The sequence below is a fragment of the Halichoerus grypus genome, chromosome 7, assembly GCF_964656455.1.
Source record: "Halichoerus grypus chromosome 7, mHalGry1.hap1.1, whole genome shotgun sequence".
Classification (NCBI taxonomy): domain Eukaryota; kingdom Metazoa; phylum Chordata; class Mammalia; order Carnivora; family Phocidae; genus Halichoerus; species Halichoerus grypus.
The window spans coordinates 32,660,297-32,673,233 of record NC_135718.1 but is presented as its reverse complement, the minus strand read 5'-3'; the positions used below and the strand labels follow the sequence as shown (position 1 = coordinate 32,673,233).

Genomic DNA, 12,937 nt, shown 5'->3' with positions numbered 1-12,937 from the left:
AAAGAATTAATAAGATTGATAAACCACTGGCCAGATTTATCCAAAAGAAAAGAGAAAGGACCCAAATTAATAAAATTATGAATGAAAGGGGAGAGATCACAACTAACACCAAGGAAATAGGAACAATTATTAGAAATTATTATCAACAACTATATGCCAATAAACTGAGCAACCTGGATGAAATGAATGCCTTCCTGGAAACCCATAAACTCCCAAGACTGAAACAGGAAGAAATTGACAACCTGAATAGGCCAATAACCAGTTAACAAGACTGAAGCAGTGATCAAAAACCTCCCAAAAAACAAGAGTCCAGGGCCTGATGGATTCCCAGGGGAATTCTACCAAACATTCAAAGAAGAAATAATACCTATTCTACTGAAGCTGTTTCAAAAAATAGAAACAGAAGGAAAGCTTCCAGACTCATTCTATGAGGCCAGCCTTACCTTAATCCCCAAACCAGGCAAAAACCCCATCAAAAAGAATTTCAGACTGATATCCCTGATGAGTATGGATTCCAAAATCCTCAACAAAATCCTAGCTAACAGGATCCAACAATACATTAAAAGGATCATCCACCACGGCCAAGTGGGATTTATCCCCGGGATGCAAGGGTGGTTCAACATTTGCAAATCAATCAATGTGATAGAACACATTAATAAGAGGAGAGAGAAGAACCATATGGTCCTCTCAACTGATGCAGAAAAAGCATTTGACAAAATACAGCATCCTTTCCTGATTAAAACTCTTCAGAGTATAGGGATAGAGGGAACATTCATCAAGTTCATAAAATCCATCTATGAAAAACCCACAGTGAATACCATCCTCAATGGGGAAAAGCCGAGAGCCTTTCCCTTAAGATCAGGAACACATCAAGGATGCCCACTCTTGCCACTATTTTTCAGCACAGTACTAGAAGTCCTAGCAACAGCAATCAGACAACAAAAAGAAATAAAAGGTATTCAAATTGGCAAAGAAGAAGTCAAACTCTCTCTCTTCACAGATGACATGATACTTTATGTGGAAAATCCAAAAGACCCCACCCCCAAATTACTAAAACTCATACAGCAATTCAGTAATGTGGCAGGATACAAAATCAATGCACAGAAATCAGTTGCTTTCTTATACACTAACAATGCAACTGTAGAAAGAGAAATTAGAGAAACTATTCCATTTACAGTAGCACCAAAAACCATAAGATACCTCAGAATAAACCTAACCAAAGAGGTAAAGGATCTATACTCTAGGAACTGCAGAACACTCATGAAAGAAATTGAAGAAGTCACAAAAAGACGGAAAAACATTCCATGCTCATGGATCGGAAGAATAAACATTGTTAAAATGTCTATGCTACCCAGGGCAATCTATACCTTCAGTGCCATCCTGATCAAAATTCCAATGACATTTTTCAAAGTGCTGGAACAAACAATCCTAAAAGTTGTATGGAATCAGAAAAGACCCTGAATCATGAAGGAAATGTTGAAAAAGAAAAACAAAGCTGGGGCATCATGTTGCCTGATTTCAAGCTATATTACAAAGCAGTGATCACCAAGACAGCATGGTACTGGCACAAAAACAGACATATAGACCAATGGAACAGAATAGAGAGCCCAGATATGGACCCTCAATTCTATGGTCAAATAATCTTCGACAAAGCAGGAAAAAATATGCAATGGAAAAAAGACAGTCTCTTCAATAAATGGTGCTGGGAAAATTGGACAGCTATATACAGAAGAATGAAACTCGACCATTTGCTTACACCATACACAAAGATGAACTCTAAATGGATGAAAAAACCTCAATGTGAGACAGGAATCCATCAAAATCCTAGAGGAGAACATCGGCCACAGCAACTTCTTTCAAGATACATCTCCAAAGGCTAGTGAAACAAAAGCAAAAATGAACTTTTGGGACTTCATCAAGATAAAAACTTCTGCACAGCAAAGGAAACAGTCAACAAAACAAAGAGGCAACCCACAGAATGGGAGAAGATACTTGCAAATGACACTACAGATAAAGGGCTGGTATCCAAGATCTATAAAGAACTTCTCAAACTCAAAACCCAAAAAACAAATAATCAAGTCAAACAATGGGCAGAAGACATGAACAGACACTTCTCCGAAGAAGATATACAAATGGCTAACAGACACATGAAAAAGTGTTTATCATCATTAGCCATCAGGGAAATTCAAATCAAAACCACATTGAGATACCACCTTACACAAGTTAGAATGGCAAAAATTCACAAGGCAAGAAACAACAAATGTTGGAGAGGTTGTGGAGAAAGGGGAACCAACCCTCTTACACTGTTGGTGGGAATGCAAGTTGATACAGCCACTTTGGAAAACAGTGTGGAGGTTCCTCAAAAAATTAAAAATAGACCTACCCTATGACCCAGCAATTGCTCTCCTGGGTATTTACCCCAAAGACACAGATGTAGTGAAAAGAAGGGCCATATGCACCCCAATGTTCATAGCAGTAAGGTCTGCAATAACCAAACTGTGGAAAGAGCCCAGATGCCCTTCAACAGATGAATGGATAAAGAAGATGTGGTCCATATGTACAATGGAATATTACTCAGCCATCAGGAAGGATGAATACCCAACTTTTACAACAACATGGTTGGGACTGGAGGAGATTATGCTAAGTGAAATAAGTCAAGCAGAGAAAGTCAATTATCATATGGTTTCAGTTATTTGTGGAACATAAGGAATAGCATGGAGGACATTAGGAGAAGGAAGGGAAAAATGAAGAGAGGGAAATTGGAAGGAGAGATGAACCATGAGAGACTATGGACTCTGAGAAACAAACTGAGGGTTTTAGAGGGGAGGGGGGTGGGGGGATGGGCTAGCCCGGTGATGGGTATTAAGGAGGGCATGTACTGCATGGAGCACTGGGTGTTGTACGAAAACAATGAATCGTGGATCACTGCATCGAAAACTGGTGATGTATTGTATGGTGACTAACATAACATAATAAAATAAAATTTAAAAAAAAAGATATGTCCCTTTGTTGCATTGCAATAACTATTACTATTCATTTTCATTGTTGTGCAATGCATTACATTATATGAATACATCAAATTTTATTTATAAGTTTTATTGTTGCTGGGCATTTGGATTGCTCCTAGTGTTATCAGTGTGGCTTATCAGAAAAGGATATTCTGATCATCAGATTTGTGAGATCTCTTGTAGATTTCTTTTCTTTTTTAAGAATATCTGCTTATGGAGTGCCTGGTGGCTCAGTCATTAAGCATCTGCCTTCGGCTCAGGTCATGGTCCCAGGGTCCTGGGATCGAGCCCCACATCAGGCTCCCCGCTCAGGAGGGAGCCTGCTTCTCCCTCTCCCCCTTCTCCTGCTTGTGTTCCCTCTCTTGCTGTCTCTCTCTCCACAAAAATAAATAAATAAAATGGTTAAAAAAAAAAAAAAAGAATATCTGCTTATGTGAGGCAAGGAGGAAGAACCTGCTGAAAACAGGAGTGGGATCTTACTCAGGGACCGGGATCTAGACTGAGAGTCCAGGAAGCCCAGTGCTACAGCTCATGCCTTGCCAGGAGGCAGTAGTCTGCCCAAGAGCCAAGTTCCCAAGACGATTGGATCATTCCTTCCCAGAGATGTATGGACCTGCTCCTTCTCAATTTTATCCATCACTTAGCAAGCAATGTCTATGGACCAAACAGCAGAAACCTTGATCTTAATAACAATTCTTCATGCTTTGAAAAAAATGAGTCTCCTTTGGCACATTCCTACCGAGGTGGCCATGTAGGAAGGAGGCAATAAGGTCTCCCATGCCTTCCCCCCAGATCCTTCTGGACCTAACAGTCCACATTCCCAACTCAGGGAAGACAACTTGCTAAATTTTCCAAGCAGACAAGTCTTGTATGTGCACATGCGTGCACAATGAAAATCTACGGTTGAGTCAGGGAGAGCTGTTCTTGTTCATCTGGCCACCATGACTGTATTTTCCAATGAGTGTCTTTGAACTAATGGTATTTTATTTTTTAACAGAGGCACTTCTCAGGCCAGCTTATTAAGTCTTGTTGTGCCTATTTTAGTACCATTGTGTTCAGGTCACAACTTTTGGTTCTGATCAAGTAGAAGGCAGTCAAACCTAGTGACACAGGTCCCAGGCTGATGAGTCAGAGCAGAACCCTGCTGAGCTGGATGACCTGGAGTGAGTTACTTACCCCTTCTGAAGCTCAGTTTCTTCAGAGGTTAAAAAAAAAAAGGAAAAAAAAAACTTACTTCATGAGTAGGTAAAATTAAGTGCAAATGTATGTAAAGTATTTAACAGTTCCTGACACAAGAGGGAAAACTAATACATCATGAAGATTATTGTTGATATTAAAAACACAATAACTTTGGACTCCTGGATGGCTCAGCGGTTAAGCACCCAACTCTTGGTTTTGGCTCATGATCTGAGGGTTGTGAGATTGAGTCCTGCATCAGGCTTTGTGCTCAGTGCAGAGTCTGCTTCAGATTCTCTCCCTCTCCCTCTGCTCACCCCCCACTCTCTCTCTCTCTCTAAAATTAAATAAATAAAATCTCAAAAAAAAAAAATACAACAATTTATCTAGCAGTTCCTTTCCTTAGGCCCATGGTCAGACCTATTGCTAAATACAAGGTTTTAGAATGCAGCTATACAAAATCTACTCTGACCTTTAGCATTTTATATTTCCTATGCTAATTTGAATTCACAGTGAAGTGAAAAATGATGTCCAGTGTCAGTGAAAAGTTTTGTGTTGTTCTCACTTCTGATTACAAGACAGACCAAATTTACATCTCTTTCCATTAGGTTTATAATTGGAGATTTGTTGGACTCCGAAAACGACATCTTTGAGCAGTCGAAAGAATGGGACTCTCATGGATCAGAAGAGCCACAGAAGGCCTTTGACCACGGGACAGAGCTGATCCCATGGTACGTGCTGTCCATCCGAGCTGATGTGCACCAGTTCCTGCTGCAGGGGGCCACTGTCATCCACTACGACCAGGACACGCACCTGTCAGCCCGCTGCTTCCTCCAGCTTCAGCCTGACAACAGCACCTTGACCTGGATAAAGCCTACCACTGCTTCCCCAGCCAGTGCTAAAGCAAAACTTGGTGTGCTTAGTAGCACGTCTGAGCCCGGCAAATTCCCGTTACTGGGCAATGCTGGATTAAGTGGCCTGGCAGAGGGGGTCTTGGATCTGTTTTCAGCAAAGGCTGTGTACATGGGACACCCTAGCATTGATATACACACTGTGTGTGTTCAGAACAAACTGGGTAGCATGTTTCTCTCAGAGACTGGCGTGACTCTGCTCTATGGGCTCCAGACCACGGACAATAGATTATTGCACTTTGTGGCACCCAAGCACACAGCTAAGATGCTCTTCAGTGGATTGCTAGAACTCACGAGGGCTGTGAGGAAGATGAGGAAGTTCCCCGACCAGAGACAGCAGTGGCTGCGGAAACAGTACGTCAGCCTCTATCAGGTAGGGGCGCAGCCCTCCCCGCTCCTCACTCCCCTGATTCTCAATCTCGCAAAACCACACTGGGACCACCAGGGCTCGCCCTCGCACTCTGGCACGTACTTCCAGAATGGTACTGGGCACCTTTGACTTCTCTCTGTGCTTCAGTTTCTGATCTAGAAAATGAGAGTGATAACAATACCCATTCATAGGGTGGCTCTGGGGTCTGAGTTAATATGTGTAAAGCCATAATGTCAGCTGCTGGTAGAGAATAGTGTCTGGCTCATAGTAGGTCCTATTATTATTTTGTATGAACATAGTGACCAGTCATTGTACTTCTCACGTTGGAAAGAAACCAGTTAATATAAGCGTTGTCACTTACTCAGTTTCCATCAAAAGCATTAGAGTGTGAATATTTTTATTATTAATTAGGGACTAGCTGATACATTGGAAACCTTCACTTTGGAAACTGAAATCCTGCTTCATCCCCTCATATGCTATATGACTCTCAGAGCATTAATTTACTGTGTGTGCTGCCTCACTGTAGAGCTTCTAAGTTTAAAAGAAACTTTCCCAAATGTGGGGTAAGTCATGCATGGAGTTCTGCCTCGCCAGGTTATTATATTGGCAGCAGTCCTTACGAGGCCGTGTCTCACAGTCAGTTGCTTAACCTGAGTGTGTTTCTCACTAACCCTAAAATTCTCGGGTACTTCAACACTCCAGCTAAGGGTGGCTGCAGGACTGGGCTGAGCGAGGTGTGGAAAGAGACACAGGCATCACCAGAGTGGTATGCTTGCGGAGGACGAAGGGCAGATGGCTGGGAAAGTGAGTCAAAAACCCCGCCACGAGGGGACACTGTTGATGGTGCTGCCCAATGAGTTGTATCCAAGTATTCAGTTTTTCTTTGTTATGCTTTTCCATCTTTTGGGCAAAAAAAATTATCTTTTTTACTAGTGTCACCACAAATAGAACTATAACTTAAATTCTTCAGATGACTGATTTCATGTACTTTTCACAGTTCTAATATGTTTCCCACAAGCAAAGACATTTCCCCCGCCCCCCCCCCCCCGGGCTGTTAGTAGAGGCATATATATATAATGCTCCTCTTTCCCCTTTCCCTACACCCATGCAATACTTATGAATAGAGATCATATCCTGAATAACTAACTTATTGAATTGATTAATAAGCACGTAGGCCTATCTACACGATGATGCTAGGACTGCACAGCACAAAGCCTGTTTCAGTTAACTCATCCTAAAACGGAAACCAAAATATGAGCTTCCTGTCCACTCCGCAGGGAGATTCCAGTGTGGTCAGCTGCTTGGAAAAAAGGTCTTCAGGAGCTATTGTAAATATTGATCTTAAATTATAATCATTCCTCAGCCTTACAGAATCATACAGATCCATTCAACCTGGACATAGACCAAAGTCTCTGAGCTCAGTTACAATCACGGTCACAAGCCCGACATGGTTTATTGGCTCCATTTGTTTCCTTCCCCATCTTATAGCATAAAGTAACTGAATTAACACCTAAGACATACTTGGTTTCTCATTCACCCTGGCAACCTACAGTTTTTGCTGAAGGAAGCACCAGCTGAGACCAGGAACAGCAGAAGAGGTAAAAGGCTCCGCTGGAGCAGAGACAGCAGAAATGACCTGGAGCCGACTCAGTCCTTCCTAGTTGCAAACACAGCTACACCCCCCCTACGCCCATCCCTCCACCGCTGCTTGGAAACAAGCCATTACAGGGTAAAGAAAAAACAGCTCCATATACCTCAGCCACTTCTGAAAACACACAGGTGATCGTCTTCCTCAAAACATTGTTCTGCATGAGCCACCCAGGAAGACAAGGACAGACCCTCAAGATTTAAAAAAAAAAAAAAAAAGTGAAAAATGTTAGCAAATTGTTATCTTCCCATTATGTAGACCAGCTCCTAAACTGTCTCAGAGAACATCAGAAAGATGCTGCCAATATGGTACTTGGAGAACAAAAGGTCAAATAGGCATCCTGTTAAATGCCCCTCTTGATGATTTATGGTACTGCTTAACACACTTAACGCTCCTGAGAAGTCCTAAGGTACAAAAGAAATTAATTTAAATGTATCTATATGTTCAAGAAATTTATGAACAGTCTTATGTTCTTCCAAACTCATGTTAACAGCCCTGTAAGAATATTTCTTTATCCCCAGTTTGGGAAGGGCTTATATAGAAAATAATCTTTCTGGGGTGCCTGGGTGGCTCAGTCGGTTGAGTATCAACTCTTGGTTTTGGCTCAGGTCATGATCTCAGGGTCATGAGATTGAGCCCCACGTTGAGCTCCACGCTCAGCGAGGAACCTCAGCTGAGTTCTCAGCTCTGCTTAAGACTCTCTCTCCCAGAATGAAGGGGGGGAAATCGGAGGGGGAGAAGAACCATGAGAGACGATGGACTCTGAAAAACAAACTGAGGGTTCTAGAGGGGAGGGGGGTGGGAGGATGGGTTAGCCTGGTGATGGGTATCGAGGAGGGCACGTTCTGCATGGAGCACTGGGTGTTATGCACAAACAATGAATCATGGAACACTATATCTAAAACTAATGATGTAATGTATGGGGATTAACATAACAATAAAAAAATTTTAAAAAAATTAAAAAAAAAAAGACTCTCTCTCCCTCTCCCTTTGCACCCCCCAAAATAAATAAATAAATCTTTAAAGAAAAAAGAAAATAATCTTTCTGACATTGGAGCCCTCTTATGTGATTAATGTGTATGGAGTTGCTCTTTTCTTTTTTTAAAGATTTTATTTATTTGAGAGAGAGCATGAGGTGGGGTGGCAGAGGGAGAGGGAGAAGCAGACTCCCCAGTGAGCAGGGAGCCCGACCTGGGGCTCAATCCCAGGACCCTGGGATCATGACCTGAGATGAAGGCAGATGCTTAACCGACTGAGCCACCCAGGTACCCCATGAAGTTGCTTTCAAATGCAAGTATTTTAGTAATAGTAAATGTATTTGATCTAATGGAAATAGTAACAGGAGATAAAGCAAAAGACAAGAAGAAACAGTAACATTTATAATGAAGCCTAGGAATACAGGAAAATAAAAGTAAGCCCCAGAGATTTGATGTGGGGTGTGGAACAAAGACTGGTATCATGAGCTTTGGCTTGAGGTTGCATAGGCAGAGCTGAGAACCCATAATCTTGGGTATTTGGAAACATCTCTGGGAATCTGAAAAGGTTCAAAACAGGGTTCTCAGGTGAACTTTGGTTGTAAGCAGCAGAAACAGATTCTGAAAATCTGTTTTCAGGAAACAGAGAAAAAAGTTTTAAGGCCAGCCTTAAAAAAGGGGGGGGAAAGGATTTATTCAAAGGATTAGATTAGTTAAACGGTCTCCAAAATATCATATGCAAAGATAATGCCAAGAGGTAAAAGTGCATGAATACTTTTTAAGGAATCAGTTTCCTGATCCTAATGTCCACATGAACTTCTTTTATTTTTCTGTATTCCTAGGCTTCATTATAAATGTCACTATTTCTTATCTTTTGCTTTATCTCCTGTTACTATTTCCATTAGATCAATTTACATTTACTAGTACTAAAATACTTGTGTTTGAAAGTAACTGTTTGGGACGCCTGGGTGGCTCAATGGGTAAGTGTCTGCCTTCAGCTCAGGTCATGATCCCAGGCCTGGGATCGAGCCCTGCATCGAGGTCCCTGCTCAGCGGGGAGTCTGCTTCTCCCTTTGCCTGCCACTCCCCCTTCTCTCTCTCTCTCTCTGACAAATAAATAAATAAATAAAATCTTTTTAAAAAAATGAAAGTAACTATTTTCTAAAACTGAGAATGTAGTTTCACTCACAATAGACCTTCTCCCAAATTAAAAAGAGAGAAGGTACATCTTTCACCCATCCCAACCAAGTTTATTGTTTTGTACAAAATAGAAGAGTCAAACTACATTTCAGCTCCCAGAAAGTCTCCTTTAAAGATTAAACAAAAGCATATGCCTTTTCCAGGCCTGAAATATTTCTATTAAGAGTAAAGCTTAACCCATGTTAGGATGTTCTGAATTTAGAAATACCAAAGCAGTAGAGGCTAATTCTTTTATATATACATGGTATGGGTCTAGTAAATTTTTATATTAAAGATTTTCTTTTTTTAGAGCAGTTATAGGTTCACAATAAAATTGAGAGGAATGTACAGAGATTTCCCATAAACCTTCTGCCCCCCATGCATAAATAGTGACCCCCACTGTCAACATCACTCAGCAGAATGGTACATATTTTACAAAGGATGAATCTACATTGGTATATCACAATCACCCAAAATCCATAGTTTACCTTAGGATTCATTCTTGGTGCTGTATATTGTATAGGTTTGTACAAATATATGACATATATCAATCATTATAATATCACATGGAATATTTTAACTACCCTAAAACTTCTCTGTGCCCTGCCTATTAATCTCTTCCTCCCACCCTACCTCACCCTACCTGCCCCCCCAGCCCCTGCAAACACTGATCTTTTTACTGTCTCCATAGTTCTGCCTTTTTCAGAATGTCATTTCATTGGAATCATACAATATGTAGCCTTTTCAGATTGGCTTCTTTCACTTTTATGCGTTTAAGATTCTTCCATGTCTTCTCATGACTTGATAGCTCATTTCTTTTTATGGCTGAGTAATACTCCATTGTGTGGATGTACCACAGTTTATTTATCCATTTACCTACTGAAGGACATCTTGGTTTCTTTAAAGTTTTGGTATTATGAATAGAGCTGCTGTAAATATTCATGTTCAAGTTTCTTCGTGGACTTAAGTTTTCAGCTCTTTTGGATAACTACCAAGGAGCATGACTGCTGGATTGTACGGTAAAAGAATGCTTACTTTTGTAAGAAACCGCCTCACTGCCTTCCAAAGTGGCTGTGCCATTTTGCTTCCCTACTAGGATGAATCCTTATTCCTGTTACCCCACATCCCCACCAGCATGTGGTAGTGTCAGTGTTCTGGATTTTTGCCATTCTAATAGGTGTTGTAGTGGTATCTTATTTTAATTTGCAGTTCCCTGATGCTATATGATGTGGAACATCTTTTCATATGTTTAATTCCCATCTGTATCTCTTCTTTGGTGAAGTGTCTGTTGAGGTCTTTGGACTTTTTTTTAATTGGGTTGTTGGTTTTCTTGTTGTTGAGTTTTAAGTTTTCATTGTATATTTTGGATAACCGTTCTTTATCAGATGTTTCTTTGGCAAACATTTTCTCCCAGTCTGTGGCTTATCTTCTAATTCTCTTGACAATGTTTTTTCCAGAGCAGAAGTTTTAAATTTTAATGATGGGATCTCTTAAATTTTTAAAGTGTTAGTTAAAACCCATAGATAAATTTTTACAAAATTTCTTTCAGCATATGATATTCAATAAGGTAGTTAAAATTTATTTATGAAATTGTGGCATGAAATGTTGATTCCACTTTGAAGTCAATTGTAGTGACTTGTTCACAGGGAATAGGCCTGCCTCAGGAAAGAATGATCTCCAACCATTTCATTCTCAGTAGCACTGTATTCAAGATGCATTTTTCGGGGAGGGAGATTCTGATTGACTTATTTGGATCTTATGCCAACCATTGGTCAAGGGAGGATGTTTCATCTTGATTGATAAATTCAAGACTGTATCCAAGGGTCCTGGGTGGCTCAGTCGGTTAAGTGTCTGCCTTTCCCTCAGGTCATGATCTCAGGGTCCTGGGATCCAGCCCACCATTGGGCTGCCTGCTCATTAGGGAGCCTGCTTCTCCCTCTCCCTCTGCCCCTCGCTGCCCAGCTCATGTGCATTCCCTATCTCTCTCTTTCTCTCAAATAAATAAATAAAATCTTAAAAAAAAAAAAAAAGACTGTGTTCAGTGGAAAGAGATACAGTAAAATTGAGGTATGGTTAGAGAAAAGAGAAATGATTAATGGAAGGCATAAATCCCAGATGTCCATCAGAGATCACCAAAAGATTTCCCACATCAAGCATCCAAGTCACTCAGCATCCTGGGATCCATAACAGGATGCAGGAAGTGGGAGGTCACAACTCAAGTCATAAAATGAGATAGCAGTTGAACGTTAGGGTGAAGGAGCAAACACACACACACAAAGACCCTTTATTATTTACAGAGCATCTACAACAAAGCAAAACCTATTTACAAGCTCCTCTTTGGAGTTGCAAAGGAGAGCTGGCCTTAAAAGCTTGCAGAAAGTAAAGACAGCAAATTATGGAAATTAATTTTAAAAGGTCCATTTTATACAACCTGTGAAATTTCATCCATATTGGCTTTAATTCATACGTGACTTTTTGTGGTTTTATTAACTGGCCTCCCTGACTTAGAGGGAGAATTGTTGGCGGTTGCTTAATGAGTAAATCTCTGCTGCTCCCCAGCGCACGTAGCTGAGTTACCTGGTGAGAAGCATTTGTCTTGAAGCATGACTGCTTCAAGACAAGGATCTTCTCGCTGCTCACAGCATCATAATATGCATGGTGTTCTCAGTGCCCTGGGCTCTCTATCCTTGGTTATCAGTCACTCAAGAGGACAGCAGCCCAGCTATTTTCTTTCTTTATTTTACTGAGTGTAGTTGTTGACACATAATGTTACATTAGTTTCAGGTGTGCACCAACTATTTAATAATATGTTTTCTCTGTGGTTATCTCCCCAGAGCCCTCTGAAGTAAATTCCACATATGCCACATACTCTGTATTTCAAGTCAGACTGTCCCAAGCATCAAACTAGGTAAAAAACAAACAACAACAATAAAAAAACAAAAACCTTCCTGAATATTCCTACAGTGGTAATTCTGGAATGTAACCTCTGAAACTGGGAAGGGAAGTTTATTTTCATCCCACTTGCCCATGGCCCATAAAGCACATCCTTGGAACTCAGCAGGGATGTGACCAGGACAACAGGATGTGATGAGACTTCCAACAGAGTCTGACAGTTAGGACACAGGGCCACTTGGGTGGCCAGATCTCTAGTCTTCTGTAACTGCCTGTGCTCCTCCACCTCTGGGAATTTACTAGAAGCCATTCATCTATTGACTTCCCCATTGCTTGCTGTTCCCTCATGCATTCAGAATGTGATTCTCTTACAGGAGGACGGACGGTATGAAGGCCCAACTTTGGCTCACGCTGTGGAACTGTTTGGTGGCCGGCGATGGAGTACACGCAACCCCAGCCTTGGGATATCCGCAAAGAGTGCTGAGAAGCCCAGTGTGCAGAGAAACAACACCTTGGGCATAAGCACCACCAAGAAAAAGAAGAAAACCCTTATAAGGGTAGAGTGTTATTTATGACGCCTCAGACCCCATCATCCAGGACCATTGTATGGTCTACATCACCTTAGCGCATTTGGGGTGGGGACAAGATGGAACAAATGAAATGCAAGCACTTGCCAAGCACCTCCTGGTGCCAGGCCCAGTGTTGGGAATTGTGTCAACACCTGAAAAAGTCAGGGGCCTCAAACAGTGAGGACTCAGTAGGAGTCATGGTGAAGCCAT

General features: G+C 41.2%; 1 protein-coding gene across 3 annotated transcripts in view; it reads left to right on the top strand.

Moving 5' to 3' along the window:
• PLCE1 (phospholipase C epsilon 1) overlaps window positions 1-12,937 on the top strand; it is a 312,290-nt gene that overhangs the window by 234,500 nt on the left and 64,853 nt on the right. For all 3 annotated transcript variants that reach the window (XM_078077339.1, XM_078077338.1, XM_078077341.1), the window contains exons 8-9: window positions 4,793-5,468; window positions 12,533-12,715. In XM_078077339.1, the coding sequence (XP_077933465.1) occupies window positions 4,793-5,468; window positions 12,533-12,715 (859 nt within the window). The remainder of the gene's footprint in view (window positions 1-4,792; window positions 5,469-12,532; window positions 12,716-12,937) is intronic.